The sequence below is a fragment of the Thermobia domestica genome, chromosome 14 (genome assembly GCF_964235325.1).
Source record: "Thermobia domestica chromosome 14, izTheDome1.hap1.1, whole genome shotgun sequence".
Taxonomy (NCBI): Eukaryota; Metazoa; Arthropoda; class Insecta; order Zygentoma; family Lepismatidae; genus Thermobia; species Thermobia domestica.
In genome coordinates, this window is record NC_137467.1 from 31,814,918 (window position 1) to 31,835,957 (window position 21,040).

General features: G+C 35.4%; 1 protein-coding gene across 2 annotated transcripts in view; it reads left to right on the top strand.

Moving 5' to 3' along the window:
- Positions 1 to 21,040, top strand: part of LOC145670585 (short transient receptor potential channel 5-like) — a 119,585-nt gene that overhangs the window by 55,042 nt on the left and 43,503 nt on the right. For both annotated transcript variants that reach the window (XM_081739385.1, XM_081739386.1), the window contains exons 3-4: positions 15,918 to 16,102; positions 18,378 to 18,574. In XM_081739385.1, coding sequence (XP_081595511.1) covers positions 15,918 to 16,102; positions 18,378 to 18,574 — 382 coding nt within the window. The remainder of the gene's footprint in view (positions 1 to 15,917; positions 16,103 to 18,377; positions 18,575 to 21,040) is intronic.

A 21,040-nucleotide genomic window follows, 5' to 3' on the forward strand; every position in this document is an offset into this window, starting at 1 on the left:
AGTAAGGTCACGATAATAATATAACACGTAACACGTCTATAATCAATTTAGATAAACCTAGCTTTTCGTTCACGATTCTTTTGTTACTATACTAAACTTTAAATTCTTAGTTTCATATCGTGTTGAATACGTTGAAACAAGGAAGGGTAAATCTCATGTGCAAAGCTTCAGATGACTACTACAGTAGGTAAAACTTTTATTTATTTATTTATTGAAGTTTAACGTCCCTTTTCAGCACCAAGACTGTATGAGACGTGAACCTACAGTTTTAAGGTGGAATCCGAACTACTGTAGTGTATTTAATGCTCTTTCACTAGAAAGTGAACCCATGATCATGCACACCATAGTCGCACGCGTTAGCCACTAGACCTACGTGGAGGGCTAATTAAAATATATGATGTTCCGGTTGACTAGTTAATTGGAACTTAATATGTCCGTTTCCAGCACCTATGGTGAATGTATTGATTAAAATATTGTATGAACCTGCTTAGTTTCAAGCGAGTTTGTGGTTCATCAACCAAAAGTCGTCTCTCTTGTATTCACCCTATATATTCGTTAGTTCAACCAACAAACCAGCCACTTGGCGTAACATCCCTTTTTGTGGCCGACTGAATACGTCAAGCCTAACGATGAACACGTGATCACTGCACTACGTCGCTCTGTCTCAAACATGCGTATCAAGAGCTTTCTAGACCTAGTGGTTGTAATGTCTTTTATTCACGTGACTCCTCAGTTTGACTGACGACACTAAGTGGACGCCGAAAATATGGAAATACGGAACGGATATCGAAACCGGGACCACGCGGACGTGAGTCCAACGCTCTAACAATAGATTTCTGGTGTCCTCTTGTTCCTTCGTTCGGAAGACCAAAAAAAAAAAAAAAAAAAATCTCAAGAACTACTTGATGGAACATCATCAGTTTTGACCAGAATGTGGAGGGTCAAAATTACATCTATCAAGATCGATGATAAAGGTGATCCATCCATCGAAAGGGTTAGAAATCGACCATTTTCGATTTAAACGTTGATTGCTGTAAAAAAAAAAAAAAAAAAAAAGTTAATAGATAATGAGAAGCGCTTTTATGCAATCGATTAACCCTTTGCGTTCTGGGTGTCATTTTCCTATGTGCGTACTGTAATACCGGTTTCATTTACTGTTAAAAAGACTGTCTAGACTGTTATATAGGGTATAATTATTGTGCGCGCGTTAGAGGAGAGCATTCACATTACTGATAAAAACAATTTTTTTGCAATGTGCAACATTAGGACTGAAAAAGGGAAATTCTGTTGTTCTGGAGGGATTTATGCTGCTTCAGGTTGGCAACACTGACCGGGGATCAAAGGCAAAGGTTTTCCATTTTTCGATCTTGAAGTTGCTAATTGTTTATCGTCAAAACAAACACATTTGTCTTGTAATTGAATACTGCCTTAGACCTGCCATCAACTGAGACAACACATTTTTAGTCTTTTCTGTCATTAAGGTGCTGTTACCTAAGGAGAAATAGTAGAACTAAGTCTTGCCCTGCATCCACTAACAAATTTCATCATCTCCAGGATTAATACAACCCTTAATAAGGGACAGGCCCGTATCCAGGGGGGTCTAGGGGGATCGCCCCCCTAAATTTTTGCTGCCCCCCTAAATATTTTACAGTAGGCTTGCAAAACAAGTATAATATGTTTATGAACTCTATCATATGTTTGTATCGGCCCCCCTAACTTCAGCAGGCCCCCCCTAAGTTTTAGGGCTGGCTACGGGCCTGATAAGGGATATATTTTTTATGACATTCACATGAATGTTACTGGTACGCAAGGCATTAAGCAACTCATGAATACATTTTATCTCTCTCCTTAATACTGTACTAAAACCGGAAGTGATAGAAATCCACTACAACTTCCGGTTTCAATATTGAGCTACATAGAGCAAAAACGATAATAGATAGCGGTTCTATTTAGCATTCTAAGAAAAGGTACCATCTTCTTTCTTAACACTCTATTCAAAGCGGAAGTGGCACAAATCATCCACTTCCGGTTTCAATATTGATCACTATGCAGTAAAAACGGTAAGATATATAGCGAGAAGTGTTTTTTTCTGAAATCAATTAAGCATCTTAAAGATATGTTCCATCTCAACACTGATCTTAATCCTAAAACTGAAAGTGGTAGAACTGACTATAACTTCCAGTTTCAATATTAATTAAGAAAATGTCATGCTGTGAGAACCAAACTCTTTAACGTGATGTACTCGTGGCACTGCTTCTTGTTTATATGTGCTTTTGCGGCCTCATCTGGAGGTCAAACCCAAAACTACGACTTATACAGGAACTACTGTGTTAAACACCTGTCCACCAAACAGCCTAACTGGATTATCTATGATACCATAATTTGCGTGTCGCATTCTCAGTAAAGTAGATAGACAGAGCAAGGGACAGTTCGAGCAAACCTCACGTTCATACAGGCAATATTGAGAACGTAGATAGTTTTTACAGGTATACCAACTCGTCGGTTGGTGACTACTTATACACTGTTAACACTTTTCTATACATTTTTTCTACAGTTGATTGATTGATTGATTGATTCATACTTGAGTCCTTTGTCAACAGCGAGGCTATATGAGACAAGATCAGAAGTTTAAAAGGAGGATCTGAACAGTTGTAGTACGTTCAACAGTCTACTTCGTTTTCATTTGTATTCATTCGATTGAATTTAGTTAAAACAATCTCTGAGAAATTTTCTTTTAGACTTTACCTATTTTATTATTAGACCTATTATAGCTTCTATCCTCTGTTTCAATTTGTAAGGTGTCTGGTTTTCCAGAAAAAAACTTTACACAGTGTAACGGTATACTGTTACAAAGGTAGGCTGAACTAAAGAGAACCAAGTACCGGATGAATGCCGTTATTGCAATCTAACTCAGGCTAACTAAGAGCATCTCATATATAGTGTGCTCGTAAAATTGCGCGACTCAAAGTTTGATTGAGTATATCTTTTGAATAAGAATGATAAAGATCTGAGACTTGAAACAAGTCTAAGAGTGTTCTACATAGATATTTTCGAAATCATGACCAATATTGGAATTTATAATGTTTTTGTATACGCCAAGAGCTGTTACACTAAGTGTTTGGTTGGTTGATTGAACAAAAGAACGGATGGGGAAAAATACAAAATGAAGGACTTTTGGTCTGTGAACCAAAAGAGTTAAGGCTGAAGATGAAATGTATTATTGAGACGCTTAATCGATTGCAGAAAACAGCTCGCTATCTATTACGGTTGTGTCTCTATAGCGGTCAGTTAAAACCGGAAGTAGTATTACAGTGGAGATGGGATATATTCTTGGGACACTTAAATTGATTGTACAAAACCCCATCTCATTATCCGTTATCGTTTTTATTCCGTAGCGATTAACATTAAAACCAGAACTTGTTTATTTTTGTCACTTCCGGTTTCAGTACTGGGTTAATAGAAAGTATGATACATATCCTTACAAGGAACGGACATGAACGTGTCATCCGAATCAAATCTAGTCCATTCGATAAACATAACAAAGATATGTTCATGCACAAAAAATTAGATGCCATGGACAACGGAGTAAGTCCCTGGGTCCCATTAATCCTGTTAGTATAAAGAAAATCGTAGACTCCCAGTGAAATACCTATTGCATCAACACCTTTCATTGGAAAATCGTGATTTATAGTTCATTATCTTCAGCATGAAACAAGCTTTCCAGAGGTGTTATGTATTGGAACCCATAACGTACTTGAACAGGGAAAATTGGAAGAATGTCGTTAAAATTCCCTCCAGAAATCTCTCCCATCAACCTTGGACTCATCTGGAATGGTCCCGGATAAAAGCACACAATCCAAATGTATCTCTAAAAATACTATAGGGGTTAGGAAATTGTGTATACTAAGTTTTGTATTAATAGACGGAATAAATATGAAGGAAAAGCTTGTTTAACAATACACTTATTTTCCTCGTATCTATTCTGTCTATCAATACAAAACGTTGTACACTATTTTCCTAACCATTATAATATTTTTATAGATACATTTGGATTGTGTGCTTTTATCAGGGGCCACTCCAAAAGGGTCCAAAGTTGATCGGAGGGATTTCTGGAGAGAATTTTCCCGACATTCTTCCAATTTTCCCTGTTCAAGTACGTTATGGGCTCCAATACGTAGCACTTCTGAAAAGTTTGTTTCATGCTGAAGAGAATGAACTAAAAGCCATGACTTTCCAATGAACCGTGTTGATGCAATAGCTATTTAACTGCGAGTCTACGATTTTCTTTATACTAACAGGTTTAATGGGCTCCATAGGGACTTACTCCGTTGTCCATTGCACCTAATTTTTTTGTGTATGAACATATCTTTTATGTTTATCGAATGGACTAGGTTTGATTCGGATGTCCAGATGACACGTTCATGTCCGTTCCTTATTAGAACACTAAATCGATTTTTTAAAAAAAGTTCTAAGTATCTCTTATTGTTCTTCCTCTATGCAGATTAATATTAAAACCGGAAGTTATAATTATTTTGTAACACTTCCGGTATTAGTAGCGAGTTGAGAATTGAGATGAAATTTATTCTTGGGTCTTCAATCAGTTTCAGAGAATCGCTTCTTGCGATCTATTACCGTTTTTGCTTTATAGTGATCAAGATTAAAACCGGAAATGGTTCATTTCTACCACTTCCGTTATGAGTGTCACCTCCATAAACGAGCTAGATTCTTAACTTATGATCCTCTGCATCCTGGTTAAAATAGATGTTGATCCATCCAGTAATTCTGGAAATGTTTTGTCTCGTGGACGAACGGGCAGATTAAATTACGTGTATAAAGGTGTTTTGGTAAAACTCTTAAAAAAACTGCTTGTATTATTATGTACACTATCACATCACGCAATCGGGAATGATTTGTTTACAAATGAAAACATATCTCAGAAAATTATTATCCATCGTGTTAGATTTTATAACACACTAGAAGGTTTCGCAAGCGATATTGCGCACAATTGTAAAAAAAAAAAAAAAAAAAAAAAAAGATCGACTTCTCAAGAGTCTTTGACGTCTGAACTCTGAGAATTGTTTGTGACTCAGACTGTAAACTTTCTTTTAAAAAATCAATGCCTTGTATTATGTTTCTTTATATCTACAATATTACGACTTATCCTTTGAAACAATCACTGCTTGTACTTTTTTAGATCTACGAAATCTCCCAACATCCGCTTCTGTACACGCGCCCATTAGCTGCTAGAGAAAAAAAAAAGCGAACCATCGATGCGATGCGATGCGATGAACGCAGCCAGCACGAGAGTTGTTGCTGACAAAGATGTGTTTTGTTGATCAATATTGTAGTTCGCGAGAGCAGAGAAATGAGGGCTATGCTAATGAAAGACCAGCGATTTAACAACACGCAACAGGTCACGTGACTTCCTGCTATTTCGTACAAGATTTTTGTATTTCTTAATGTGCAAGTAAGGGTTTCATTTATAGTAGCTTGTTGCCCTGTTAAGAGATTTCCTTGTTAGATTTGGTATAAAGGTCATCAACCCACTTTGAATTTAATTTGAATGATGTTTATTTTCATATAATCAAACTCAATTTCAGGATTAGGAAGAAGTTTGGACTAATAGGATACCTAAGTATGTTTCAAGTTTATTAAAATGCGTTTGTGTGTCGTAGACGACAATGTAAAATGAAATGAAATGAAATCTTTCTGCTCAACTCCCGTGATTATGCCTGTTAGGGAACGAGAATACTCGTAGAGAACTCACGGACACGATGTTGTCCACCTCACTTACTTAGCCGGGGATCGAACTAAGGGTCCCACGCAACAGAGGTAAGTGCTCTGCAATTGAACCTCCGTGCACGACAATATAACTGAGCATTAAGTTTGTTGTGTTGTCCTTATGAAATAAATAAATAAATGTATTAATAACAGCGTTGTTGTCTATTTAAAAAAAAAAAAAAGATTTTAAGATTGTGCTTTCAGCTCTCCCCGCTGGTCTTATGGCTAGAGCCAAGGCCGGATTTATGGGGGTGCAAAGGTTCATGTGCACCCCCTCTTCGTTGTAAATATACACTACCTAAAATGAGAAGCTTGCAGTGAAAATAGCAACAGTTTCCGAAAAATTTCTGCTGTCATGTTTCCGTTTGGGCTTAAAACAAAAAGAAGTTTTGCAAAATCGATAGTTTAAGTCAATTTTCTAAAAATTGAAAGAAAAGGATTCACCCAGAACAGACACTTAGCATTTCCAGGACATTTTCTCATTCACACCACAGATACCTAAAGACATTTTTAAAAAGTTTCAATTCAATTCAAATGTACTGGTAGTTATTGGTACACCCCCCTCAGAAAATCCTGGATCCGACCCTGGCTAGAGCGTATGTCTCTGCTCCATGTAGTCCCGGGTTTGATTTTTGGTGAGATCGCATAAAAATAATTTCACATTCATTTTCTTCTTTTAATCATTAGCCTCTTTTAGCCTAAAGGGTGTAATCATGAGATATTAAAAAAAAAATCATGTTGCTTTTTGCATAACAATTTGCAAATTCTGTTATAGCGCTTTCGGCGAAAAAAGAAAATAATTTATTTATTTATTTAATTTATTAATTTATTTTATTATTTTACGTGACATGAAATAATAAAAAAAACACTTTTTTGTATATCACAAACATATCGAAAGCAAAATAAAGAAAAAATAATGACAATTACATTTTAAAGAAACTTAAGTACAATGCTTCTATACACTGAAAAAATCTATAATTAAATTGCCAAATATCAATGTAAAATCTTTTTCCCTTCATTTTGTAAGATGATATACATTTTCTTACATTAAATTCCTTTTTTTTAGAAATTTATAATAAAATATGATATTTTTATTGATAAAATGTAATTTTACAACACTTCGTATTAGTAATATTTACTTTATAGGTGTAAATTAATTTACATAGAGGCTTGGCAAACAAATTGCCACCGTTTTTTTAATTACCTATGAGATACAATGTACAGTGCACAAAAAGGAGTTTTTTTTGGGGGGGGGCATAAAATGAAGACATGGGACTAAGACATGTTAGGAAGCAACATTACTGGAAGGACATAGCAGACTCCCTTATAAATCTCACGCATACATTAATGTCCACTGAAAAGCCCCGATGGGGCAAACTAGGATCAAACCAGTTACACCACGCACCAGATCAGTGCCATGCCGTGGAAAATCAGCGCCCGGGGCGAGAGTATACGACGGTGCCCCCATACATATATTCCAAATAATTTTTCCTTTCTTTGGCCCCTTTTTCTCCCGATTTTTTCGCCCCCCTTACTTCGGGGGCCAGGGCCGTCGCCCCGCTCGTTCCCCCACGGCAGGCCCTGCACCAGATGTAAATGATCTACCACTGATCGAACGTGACCTCATATTATTCACGAAGTCGCAACAACAGAAAGTAAACTCAAATAGGCTCACGTATCATTTGACACGCTACGAAGCAAATATTGCAACAATTTTCAAGATACCAACATGAATATTCGAAAAAGTAGGAGCGCTCTTATCCGGTTCTTTTGTCTGCAAGGAACAAACTTACCTTAATAAAGTAATGCGTTACAGGAAATACAGATTATGAAGTGTGTAAGCATTTAAAATAGTATTCCACAGATATCGATGAAAACCGTATTTCTAAAACAGTATACTCTAAGCGCAATATGTTGTAATGTACCACGTGCTAGTGTTTATAAACAATGACATCTGCTCCTGTTTGTAAACATCAACCACGTGTATTTACGTTAGAGTACTACACACCACGTGTGATTACTACAAGAAGCATACTACGGACTACCAGTACTACCTGGAAACATGGAAACAGCAGCATCACCACCGCCCGGAGCGCCTATTTATTGGAGAGCATCCAGTGGACAGGCATCAGTCTTTGATTGGTCTGTCCCTCCTCTTGCTTGCCTGGAGCATTAGGAGAAACCCAACCTCAAAGCTTCTAGTGTGCTGCATGACTCTAGGTTTTTCCTTTCCTCTTCGCTTAGCCTACTTCGGGGCTCTGTCGGGATCCCAACAACAGTTGCTTAGCTTGCTTCGGGGTCGGGGCTGTGTGACTCTAAACCCCTCATTGCTTGCCTGGAGCATTGGGGTTTCCTACAGAGATCTTGTCCTTGGACGCACCTAATTTCTACCTCACAATAGAGAAAATTGTATTGAAGTATTCCTGTAAATACTGTTATTGTTAGAGGATTTTTGTAATAAACCGGTAGTGGGGGGTCAATTCCGGACTGATTTATTCAACCTAGCTCTACCAACTCCTGCACTAGCAGGACTTTTACAATATGAAGGTGTCGTCTGCACAAAATCTGTACGTGACAGAACAAAACAACTAATGATTTTGAAATTAAACCATTAGATTTAACTCTGCCATTACTATTTCATGTCACAAAATCCTCACAGTCTGTGATTATCCGAATAATTTTAAGAGCACTTTTACAAACGTGGATATACTAAAGACAATTTCGTAACATTCTTTGTTATCTTTATGTACCCATATTATTGGTATGATGCCATTTTTCTTGTTTCATCTTCTTAGGTCTCAAGATGTAGAGAGTCCTTGCGAAAGATGTTGGTATGTTTAGTAATTATTATAACACATCTTGCTTGAGATTATTGTTTCTTTGTTCAAAACTATTTTAGCTTAAAACAAGGAAGAAAATTGATAATAAGACAGCAATTAACTAATCAGGAAATTGTAGAAATTTAGGTTAAAAAAAAAAACTAGTTTATTCCTATCACTGGTACCACAAAGTAAAGTTGTGGTTGCATGTTTCGCACTTAATTATCACTAGATGTTATAACGACACCACGCCACAGTTCGATTTATTTAAGATATCTCACGATGATATCACAAGGATTGAAATGCACTATATTTCAAAATATATTATTAATTGCTTCACAACAATTCAATACACACTTCTATATTACAGTATATGGCGTCATGTTGAATTATATCTATGTTTGCTGCGTACAGTGTGTTGAGTCCAAAAACTTGATTTTGAGAAAAAATAGGTTTAAAGATTTTGTGCTGATGCTTGTAAACGAAATTGTCAGAAAAATATTTACATGCACAATAAGTCAATTATTAACTAACAAAAGTAGCAGGTAAGTAGTTTCAAACCAATGACAAAGGACTAATATACAACCAATATTATTATGAATAAAAAATGTTACACTAAACAATGATGTACTTAACACGGTTTACACACACAACATTGCACATTTCAAGTTGGAGTGTAGATAGAATAATTTGCAAAATAATGTTGTCACCTTATTGCATTTTGAACAGAAAATAACATGGAAATAAAACTGACTTCTTCATAAGTTAGACAAAACAATCTTTGTACTCACAATAAATTAACAATGTAAATTCTTTATCGCAAAGTTTCTAGGTTTCAGTTACTTCCAATTATTTCTCCCCTTTGTCCTGTCGCTAGTTATACTCTTAACTCGACATTTTTCTTCTGCCGGTCCCTTTCTGATTAGTTTTGTTTGTTGCATCTTCTCCGTTCTCATTTTCTTCACAATCAGCATGATCTGGGTATACATACACGACGTCATGGGATGTTTCCAAGTTCTCATAGAAGTGGTGAAAAACAGGTGAGATGAATTGAAGGAGATCTAGAAGATCAGCCTCCTTCTTAGCAGAAATCAGATTAGGTTCTTTGTACCTTAATTGTGGGTTCAAACATTCAGCATTCTTTCCTCTTCTTTTAAAACCGACAGTTCTGAATGGCCCCTATTCATCCAGTGATGTTTTATAAAATATCATACCAGGTTCTGCTTTCCTGTCCTGAAGCCATTTCACTTGTTTCCAAACGAAGGGATTGCCATCTAAATCTTTATGCTGCTACAGATCGCTCGTGCAGACGACATAGAGCAACTGAGTCGTGCTATTGCAATCTCATCAAACATATTTCAAACTACAATAATGTTAGTCACAGCTAAACCTTACTTCAAATTTATTTTGGAATATTTTCGCTTTTATTCAAAAGAACAATAATTACAATGAAAAGATCGCTATCGTTTGAAAGTGGTTCACACAATAATGATCTTGGCTTTCAATTACAATACCGATCAGAGCTAAAAGTAACTTTACAAAAATACAATTGCGATCTCTGTGCTGACAAGTGTTAACTATCAAATTAATTTGACATATGTCAGCTGTGAAAAAGGGGTTAAGTCACAGAAAGTGTAGTCACACTCTACCCTGCCGTCTTGGAATTGAAAGAAGTTCGTGTACAGCTGGATAAGTATTAATGAAGGACTTAACACATTTACCCTGCATACTAAGGACTTATTTTTTCTCAACACTTGGGAACACAATGTTATAACTTGGCTTAGAGTTGGAATGTGACTTACTCTCTTAAACCCACATGTAGCTCTTTGAATTTTCAACCTGGCTACAGTGATAACCCATTTTGCCACTTTTTGGACTTAACACACCGTATGCAGCAAACACAGATATATTGACAATTACTTATAAACAAATCCCTGGTAATGGAGACTGTTACCATAGCAACCGGATTACTGTCCTAACAACAAGTAAACCAACATTTACTTACATCTAGCGACAGAAAAATAAAACATTTACAAATCAAGGTTATTCATGTTTGTTTTTTTTTTCACATTTCTTCTAATTTGTAGCTAGTGCCAGATAAAATAGTATTTTTTTCTTTTTCTTTCAGTTACCTCCCTTACGGGAAATTTATAAAGGAAGTCCCAGCCTTAGAGCCTTGTGGACTATGTCACTATATTTGTTTTAATTATAAATTGTTTGAAATATGATTATGTACTAAAATGGTACGAGCCAAGATGGCCGAATTTGCCTGTTTTAAATAAAATTGTTTATCACACTATTAATGTAATTAAGAAGGATAAGCGGCGCATGAACATGTTGAAAATGTAAAATAGTAACAAATAATTAGTATAAAAATTGTAACAAATAATAAAATTGTCCAAAGTAATGAATTGTAAATAGTAAAAATTAAATAAAAGTTGAGAGCAAAGCTCTCCAATACTTAGTGTTTACAGCACCATCTCTTATCCAAACCAAATAGTATTTTTGTTCTGAATATTAAATAAGATAAAAGAAGTAAATGCAAGATTAATACATGTTATCGTTGTAATGTATGTTTTATTTTTTCCAAAAAAAAGTTTATTTCAAAGTTTTTGGCTTTTTATTTTTGCTAATTTTATATAAAATATCTTATTGAAAGCTAAAAGTAAAAAAAGAAAATTTGTTTTCATGATCGGGTTCGATACACGAATGAACAAATTGTTCAAGAATTTTAGTCTAAACCATCATACCAAATGTATGTATACAATTCTACAATTTAAGGACTTTATACACTACGCAATGTTTGTCAAATGCATCCGATGTGAACATCCATTGACACTATTATGTACAAATACCTTGGAAAATCAGATGAATCAGGACAGCACGGGACACGACTGGGACAGATTGTAACATTTAATTTATTATATATAGCTATTCTGGAACAGTTAGTTACATACTTGCCCTAAGTTCGTCAAAATAGGATTATTGAACTGCTTAAGATGTAATTTACTCCATGAATGTTCAATGATAACTCATAGAATAAAATAGATTCAAATTTACGTATTTTCGAATACTTTTCAACATTCACCTTATATTTTCATAAAATTTATTATTTGTAAATTGAATTTAAATCCATTCATAATGGCTTCCTTATGTTTTATATCTTAACTGCCTGGAAAAATCTGTTTGGCCACAAAACTTAACAGCGTAATTGTACAGGTCTGGCCATAAAAGAATATGGTATCTTCGGTACTGGACCACTGTCCATGACAACATTTACATATTTAGCCTATTCATATTATCGTTACAAGATTTCATAACGTAAAATGGCCTTTATGCCTGTGTAGTTTTAAAACTATATACTTCCTGTGTGAGAGTGGGTTTGATCTTAAAACCAATCTAAAATGAAGAATGAAACCTCAGGAGCAAACATTTCTTGTATAATTTACTTTCTATTTTTTTTTTCAAACATGTTTCTCTGTTTCTGAAGACTAATTTCCCGCTTTGAATACACCTATTTTAAACTTCTTATAAGCATACGTTTTAGAACTAAAATTCCACAGACTAGGCTACTAATAACTAATAGAGTTGTATCAGTGTATTCACAGCTTCTTCCTGTTTCCAATTAGTTCAAAGAGTACAATCTCTCTTTGTATATCTCGGGATAATGATAGACCAATTTCTTTTCTTCAGTAGAAACCAAACATCAACACTGTATGTAAGAATGATTTCTACCTACTGAAACAAAGTTACTGTTTGTAAAACCTCTAATATTTCCTCACTTTGAATATGTGATGTAACTCTATCAGACTGAAATGAAGAATTAGTGTACCGTTTGTAACGTATCCAAAATGCCTATATCTCAAGCGATCAAATCATTTAACTCCAGATACAGAAAGCTGGGTCTTCTAAAGCTTGCAAATAGACGTTGTTTGCATTGACTCACACTTTTCTTTAAGATTTGGCGCTTTCAATAACTTTTCTACTTATTTCAATGATTGGAACCATTAAATGCTCATCACGATCAGAATGCAAGATCAGGGTGCATGGAATGACCTTCCACCCAGCACACGACAATCTCGCTCAATCAATCTATCTAAGAAGTCGGACCATCCGTGAGTCTCTCTCTGGGCTTACTGATATCTGACAGAAATACTGATTTTTATTCTTCTTACCTTTTATTTATTCTTTTATTCTCTAAATGTATCTGAATATATTATATGTTTATTTGTAATACCGTAATCTTTGAGTGCGTGTGATATACAGGATGTAACATAAATGCATGGCCGAAAGTGATGAGGTGATTGTAGACATCCAAATAAGTAAAAATGTTCCTATGAACATGGGTCCGATGACGCTTCGTTTCCAAGATACAGGGTGTTCAAATGTCGAGTTCCTCCAATGGCTCACTATGGGAAATTGAATGAAAATGTTCAATATTACAGGAATAATACAATCAAGTGGAATTATGCCTGTACAAATACATTTACACTAAATAGAGAATAAAACTAATCAATATTTGAGGTTAGCGGGTTGTCAGTGTAGCCAACGTGATACAAAGTGTTATGTTTTCAAATAGCACTAGACGTCCACATGTTTAGCATATGAGTCCTGATATCAAAATGTTCCTAAACATGAGGCAGATTCCGTTTCATTTTCGAAAGTCAAGGCGTCCAAGTTTGAAGTCAATTAATGGCTCACACGGTTCATAGATCACAACTATTGCATGTTTCCAAAGATAAGTAATCGAGAAAGATATTCGATGGAGGCCACAGTGTTCGTTTATACATACATAAACTTCGGAAGACAGCGTCCTATGTTTAGGAACGTTTTGATATCAGTAATCATATGCTAACGTGTGGACGTCTAGTACTATTTGAAAACATAATACTTTGTACCAGGTTGGCAACATTGTCAACCAAATAATCTCAAATGTTAATTAGTTTCATTCTCTATGTTAGTGTAAATGTATTATATTTGCACAGGCATAATTCCACTTGATTGCATTATTCCTGTAATATTGAACATTTCAATTCACTTTCCCATAGTGAGGGGACTCAACATTTGAACACCTTGTATCTCGGAAACGAAGCGGCATTGGACGCATGTTTATAGGAAAATTTTTACTTATTTGGATTTCTGCAATCATCTCGTCACTTTTGACCATGCATTTTTATTACACCGTATATATATATATATATATATATATGTGTGTGTGTGTGTGTGTGTGTGTGTGTGTGTGAGAGAGAGAGTGAATGAGGGTCTGATTGTAATTTTTATTGTCATGTCAATGTGTGCCATTTCAAGTATCATTGTAAAAAATACTTGTCATTGTAATATTAATCCTGAATATTGCATGATCAAGTGTGAGAGAAGGCATGATTAGCCTTAACTTCGCCACGTAAAATAAGACTAAACAGGTACGTATTCTATATTAATCCAGAAGAAGCACAGTGCAAGACCATCCAGAGGAGGGGCAAGGGTATTGAGGAGTCAGAATCTCACTAATTTCAAGTCTCTCTAACAGGACCTACGCAGGGGGTGGGTCCTGTGGGTCCGGACCCTCCCAGAAATTTCGTCTTTTGCGTAAATTTAGCCTAATTTTAGGAGCAATTTTAAAAATTTTAATATAAACTACCCTCATATTGAGTTTGGACACTTCCCGAAATAAATTCCTACGTACGATACTGCTCTTTAATAAGATAAATAGTCAGATCTTTAGTTTATTATCCTACGGTCATGCCCTTTAACCGAAAGGGGAAGGATGAAAAACACAAGTAATGAAGGACTATGGTAAAATAGGTGGAATACAAAAGTGAGGAAGAACCAGAGAGAATTCACAAAAAAAGATGTTGTTCATCTCAAATTTACATGGGCTAGGATCGAATCAAAAGAGGAACCCGAGAAAATATACAAAAAATATGTTGTCCATCCCAAATTTACATGGGCTAGGATCGAATCAAGATTTTCTTCTACCTCAAATTAGAACTGTCCTACTGATTCCGTTCCTCCACCTAATAAGAATTTTATTTATTGTCAGACATATGGATGATTTTTTTCTCAACTATACGACCTGGAAAATTGTCAAATTTTCAGTTTATGAATGCTTACTAATATGTTATTTTTGTTATGGATTGTAGCACATTTAAAAAAAAAATACACAAGAAAAGGAATGTTTGCAATACTGCACTAAACACATACGCAGCATAAACACTTATTTGTGTATAGTTTTTACCATGAACATTTCAAGTTAGAATTAACAGCTTTCAAAAATTTTAAAATTTACCATATTATTGGGATATACGTATATAAAATAAAAAATTCTTCTCGAAACATAGTTCTCAATAAAGTAATGTTGACATTCAGCAAAGTGATTTGTGAAAACACATGTTACTTAAAAAGTGTAAGTTTTTACTGAATAGGCTAACATCCGGAGCGTTTACAGAAATCATCGTAAGATGATATCAATGTTCAGTAAAATGATTTGTGAACATTTATTATTTAGGAGAGTACAAACTTTTACTGAACATTGCCTTTAGAACATCGAAGTAAACTTTAGGAGAGTGACGCCAGGGGCGTCATTTAGGGAGGGCAGGAGGGGGCAATTGCCCCCCCTAAGAGTTTGAGGAATACATATACCTTAATCGGTTGTCTACTAATATACTAGTACAAAACGTAAAAATCTTATGTCGGTGGTGCTCTTGCCCCCCTCAAGCGAAGTGTGAAATGACGCCCCTGAGTGACGCACTTCTTCCAGTGTTCGTACTATTTATTAAAAGTGTCTAAAGGCTATTTTAGGTAATATTATGTACAGCGCGTATCACCCACATCGTTACTACTTTTGTTGAGGCCTTGATTAAGCGTCTGACCTGGAAGAACAGGTATTTATTATCTTGAGCAAAGTCCGGAGAGTTCAAAGACTGCAAGGTATTCGTCCACCAAGTGCTGGACGCGTTCAGTGTGCTGGAACGTTATCATGACGGAAAATTAACTTGCTTCATTGTTGTTATCTAGAGACAACTAGAGACAACACGGTTTCTAGAGATAACTAAGTCGCACTGTACCTTTAGACTGATAAAACAATACGCGGTTTCTAGAGATAACTAAGCCGCACTGTTCCTTTAGGTTGATAAAACAATACACGGTTTTTAGAGATAACTAAGCCGTACTGTGCCTTTAGATTGATCAAACCAAACACAGTTTCTGGAGTTTACTAAATCGTAGTGAAACTATAGATTGATATATTTTATACCGTTCACCTCTTATGGAAGTGAATAAATGTAGTAATATATTTGATATTATTTTGTGTCAACTTAGGTTACGAGGAGAGGAGACTCCGGAATCAAGTTCATCAGGAAATGGCGCCATCCCACAGGCTCGTAGCAATCTCTTTAGCCCAGACCTGACGCCACTGATGGTCGCTGCACGAAATAACAATTATCAACTGGTAGAAATGTTAATCCAAGCAGGAGATACTATTAAAGAACCACATAGACCAGGGTGTAAGTATTAGTATCTAAGATGTTTAATATGTCAAGAGTTCTGGCGTAAATTATTAAAAAAGTAACCCTTGTAAGGAAGAAACAGATGTACAAGGAGATAATCATTGTATTATACTTAGAGTGTGGAAAAATCCTTTCATAGCTAGCAAAATGTAAATGTGTTAACTAAATAAGTTATAGATATTGCTTTTCCTTAAACTTATATTAAAGAACGCTTAAAACAATGCTTATTGGTTATGATCTACTGATTTTCTAATTAATCATTAATGACTTGATTAACTGAATCCTGTCTACCAATACTTGTCTGAAAACCAGTCTAGAAGAAAAAGAATTCCAAAATTATTTCAATCCTATAGAAAGTGAGAATATGCGACATATATTTGATATGCCCAACAACTTTGTCAGAAGCACTACCATAAACCAACTGCAAAAACCCTTACAATATTCTTTAATAAATGTTTCTTGAAGCAACTTTTACTACTACACTTAAAATAGCTAAAACGATTGGCAATTTTTTTCTTTTAGGCAATTCATTCATTTTTGATTCGTTCAATGAGTCTGATTCCGATTCCAAAGGAACTGATTCCTCGCAATACTCCCTTTAATGTTCAGAGGAACCAGTTCCTCCGAAACTGAATCGGGTTAGGAATCATTTTGGTTCCTGTTGTCTTTCCTTCACTAATTATTTAAAACATTGTTTTTGATGTAACAAAAAATATTACTATCTTAACTTTCACTCTTTGAATATTCCTAAATTAATCAATATTACAAATATTCAACGTTTAAAACAATAAACGAAAATACTACACCAGGAACCACCATATTCCCCAACTCCAGTAAGTTATAGAACAAAATTCTGAAAAACCTGAAACTAACCATTATGTCGGATTTTTTGTACCAAAAGCAAGTGAAATACATGAATTTTCATTCATTTATGAGGCAAGTGAAATACATGAATTTTCATTCATTTATGACCATCCAAACATTAACTGGTATTCTATGTAAAAATTAAAATTTATTACAACATAACCTAAACATTATATAGATGAAACAATTCAGCTGCATGCCTCTTAAATATTAAATACTTCTCACCCACACTGAAAAAAAAATTGAAGCAATTCTCTTCTGCTTTGCAAATTTAACTTGACAATTTAAATAAGATAAAATAAAACGACCCGCTCGGGAGAGTAATACTTCGGGAAGTAACTTTTTCGCGCGCTACTTAGCCAGCTGTTTTACGCGATACCCTCGCTAGCTGTTTTAAGTTGATCACAAAATTTATATCATGGGGGTCAAGGTGGGACTAAACGAGCCCTGCGGTGCTTCGAAATCGCCCCCCCTCCTCCTCCCCCTCCTCCTCCTACTACTACTACGGTACTACTAGTACTACTACTTATCTGCACGAAAGTAAGTAAATAATATTTTTGAGTATTATTATCATATTATTTTAACGGAAAAAGTGTTAAGAAATTTTTTTAAAACACTTTCCTTGGGCAGGGTTTGAACTCACGCCAAAAAAAGATTTCCATTACTAGCACGTTGCGCTGTCACGCTCGGCGATGAGGGCTGACAGCAGCAAGCGTTTGGATTTCTGCTATATGTACGCTACGTGCCAAGAAACGGATAACGCGAACCAATCAGAACCGTGTATGTACTTCCTACTTCCGGGAGCATTACTTCCCTGAGTGAGTCCTAAAATAAAAGAGAAATTCCTGAGAAAATAACTCATCAAATATAAGATTTGCAATTTAAAATATTCAAATCTCAAATATACCATTCAACTCCGTGCCATATTTCATTCCCATCATGCACCACTCCATCAACAATTATTACCAGAATGAAGTGAACCAAATATCTGAACCGAAAGAATCAATCACTGAATCGAAAGAATCGAAATAATGAATGAATTGCCTAAAGGAAAGACTTACCCAGCAGCCCTTGACTTAATAATAAACAGTAAAGAAGTTCAAGTACACCATCATCACTGTTTATTTTCAAACAAAGGCTGATAGGAAACGTGGCGGAACGACGATTGATAACTATTAGCAATTAACGTTTCTCACAGAGTGAGATGTTATTGTATTATAAATAGATTTACTATACCTGTTTACTATATTTGTTTACTATATTTAGTTCATTATATTAACTATCACTTAATATCGTATTACTATAATTAATCATTACCTTAACTATATATTAATTAATTCGTTTGTTTCTTGTAATGCTTAATGATAATGCAATATTCTATTCTATTCTATTTCATTATATTCAATAGGCCAATGTACCCAACCAGAGTGCAAAGATCTTTGGACCACGGGCGAAGGCTTATACAGTTCAATGGCAAGACTACATACCTATGAAGCTCTTACAAGTCCTGTGTATATAGCACTCACTTCTGCCGATCCTATTTTAAAGGCCTTTGATCTTGGCATGGAAACGAAGAAACTGGCTTATATGTTACCTGAGTATAAGGTAACACTGACATAATTTCTCTTTGCCTTAATGCCCTGCTTAAATGTCTTTGTAATATTCTTTGGTATATACATGTATGCAGGGGTGTAGCCACAGGTTTGTGTAGGGGGGGCCGTCGTTTTTCAGGGGGGGGCAGCTACAATGTACAAAGCCAAAAAATGTGTTGCTTCTAGTGTTTTTGAGGCCTGAAGGAAAGGAAAATTTTGGTTTCCTTCTGGAAAACTAAAAACACTATTTTAGCTTCTTCTTCTTCTTCTTCTTCTTCTTATTATTATTATTATTATTATTATTATTATTATTATTATTATTATTATTATTATTATTATTATTATTATTATTATTATTATTATTATTATTATTATTCAAGATAGTTTTTATTATGCTTAATCAAGAACTACTGTCCGGGACCAGACGCTGTAGCGGGACAGAAGATATGCCAGGCCTTTGGTGAGGGTGTCGTGACGACGCGAACAGTGCAGCGATGGTTTAACAAGTTAAGGACGATGATGAAATACCCGAAAACACCACGTGCCGGAAGACCAACACATGTACAAAGAGGAACTGGGACTACAATTCAGTGTGTGGAGAAACCATTCGGCAGCACATCCATTAACTTGGGAAGCACTACAAGTTGGGTCGATCGGTCTCACATGTTTTGATTCCGAGCCAGAAGGCAACGCGGCAGTCGCCTGTGTTTATTTACTATTTCGGAGCCATTTCTGGACAGGGCTAAACATGTGATAAAAAGTGGGTCCTATACGAAGCTCCATGGCGCCGTCATCATTGGTTAGCATCCCATGAAGCGATTCCAAAACAGCAGAAACCATCACTGTACCAGAAGAAAGCCCTTCTCTGTGTTTGGTGCATCATGCATCGGGAACTGCTACCAGCTGGTCAGCGTATCAATGCAACTGTGTAGTGTCAGCAGTTGAGCTGTGCTCAAGAAAAACTCAAAATTCTGGAGCCATCACTTCTGAATTGCAAATGGGTCCTCGTTTACGGAACAACGCTAAGTCCCACGTGGCTAGGATGACTCAGGACACCATTCTCCGCCTTGGGTGGGAAACAATATTGCAACCACTATATTCCCCGGCAGTGCTTAAAGTGACATCAGATGAGGTGACGGTATGGAACAAAAATGACCACTTAGAGCAGTAATATTGACAGAACCCTAAAGAGTATCTCTACTTCTGGCATTTTTGCACAATTTTTGACGTGAAAAATCTATAGAAAGAGAGAAAGGGAGTAAATGAGGACTAATATGTAAATGTTTTACTGCCCACTATCATCAGCTTAAGAGAAATAAATATGTATAAAATGAAGAGTTCATTTTTAAAACGTCCCTTGCCCATTTTTAACTCAAATTGAGGTAAGGCTTAAACTAGATTTTTTTTTTTTTAATTTTAGCTATAATTACTGTGATTTAATTTCGAAATCCTTAAGAAAAATATTTTCAGTTTGACTATGGATTTTGAAACTAAGTAACAGCAAAAATTAATAAATAAATTTTAATTTACTCACTATCTGAATTTTAAATCAAAAATGGACAAAAGACGTTTTGAAAACAAACTCTTCAAGTATTCAATGAATATTGTTTTCCGTTGTATTCCATTGTAATGTATTGTATTCCATTCAATAATATGGAAAATTTAAATATTGCTAATCATCACTGTTATTTACTTTCGAAGCAGCAGCAAGGACATTTTTGATAGTACAAACATATTTGTTGACTCTATGCTAACATCGTACGCCTTTCTATGTGTAAAAATTGCTTTTTTATATACATGTAAATTTCAATTTAAATCCGTTACTTTTAACGGTATGCCATACCGGCCGATTTTCTAACTTTCGGATGCATAACCGGCTCATACCGGCTTACTTTAACCACTGTTCCCCGGGTATTGCACCGTCCGATTATCACCTGTTCCATTCTTTGGGCAATCACCTTAGAGGACGTCAGTTCAAATATCTAGTAAAAGTCCAAAATGCACCTGATACCTTTTTCGTTTCACGGCCCACCAAGTTCTACCGCGATGGATTCCATGGCCTCCTAGAACGTTTTCAGAAGGTCGTAGATGCTGATGGGGACTATTTTTGATCTTCCAGGTTAGGTGATATATCGATGTTCGAAGGTGGTGGGTGAAAAAGCAACAAAACTTTTCTTGGTTATCTTTATATTTAAATTTAAGACCTTGTATACAGAACCTATCTACACAAGATTGATTTTATTTGAAATTTCACTTAATTTCTTTAGGGTTTCCTGACAAAAATATTTATTTATTATCCGTGACTAAAAAAAATATTTTATTACACTGAGTAGAAATAAAAGAGAGAGCGAATGAAATCCAAATTAAATAAAAACATTGTTTCTCACCAAATTTTCCATCCTCTATGTCTTTTAAAACACTTGTTAAAGCATATAAAAATATGCTGTACTTACAAATTAGTTTAGTACCTTTGTTTTAT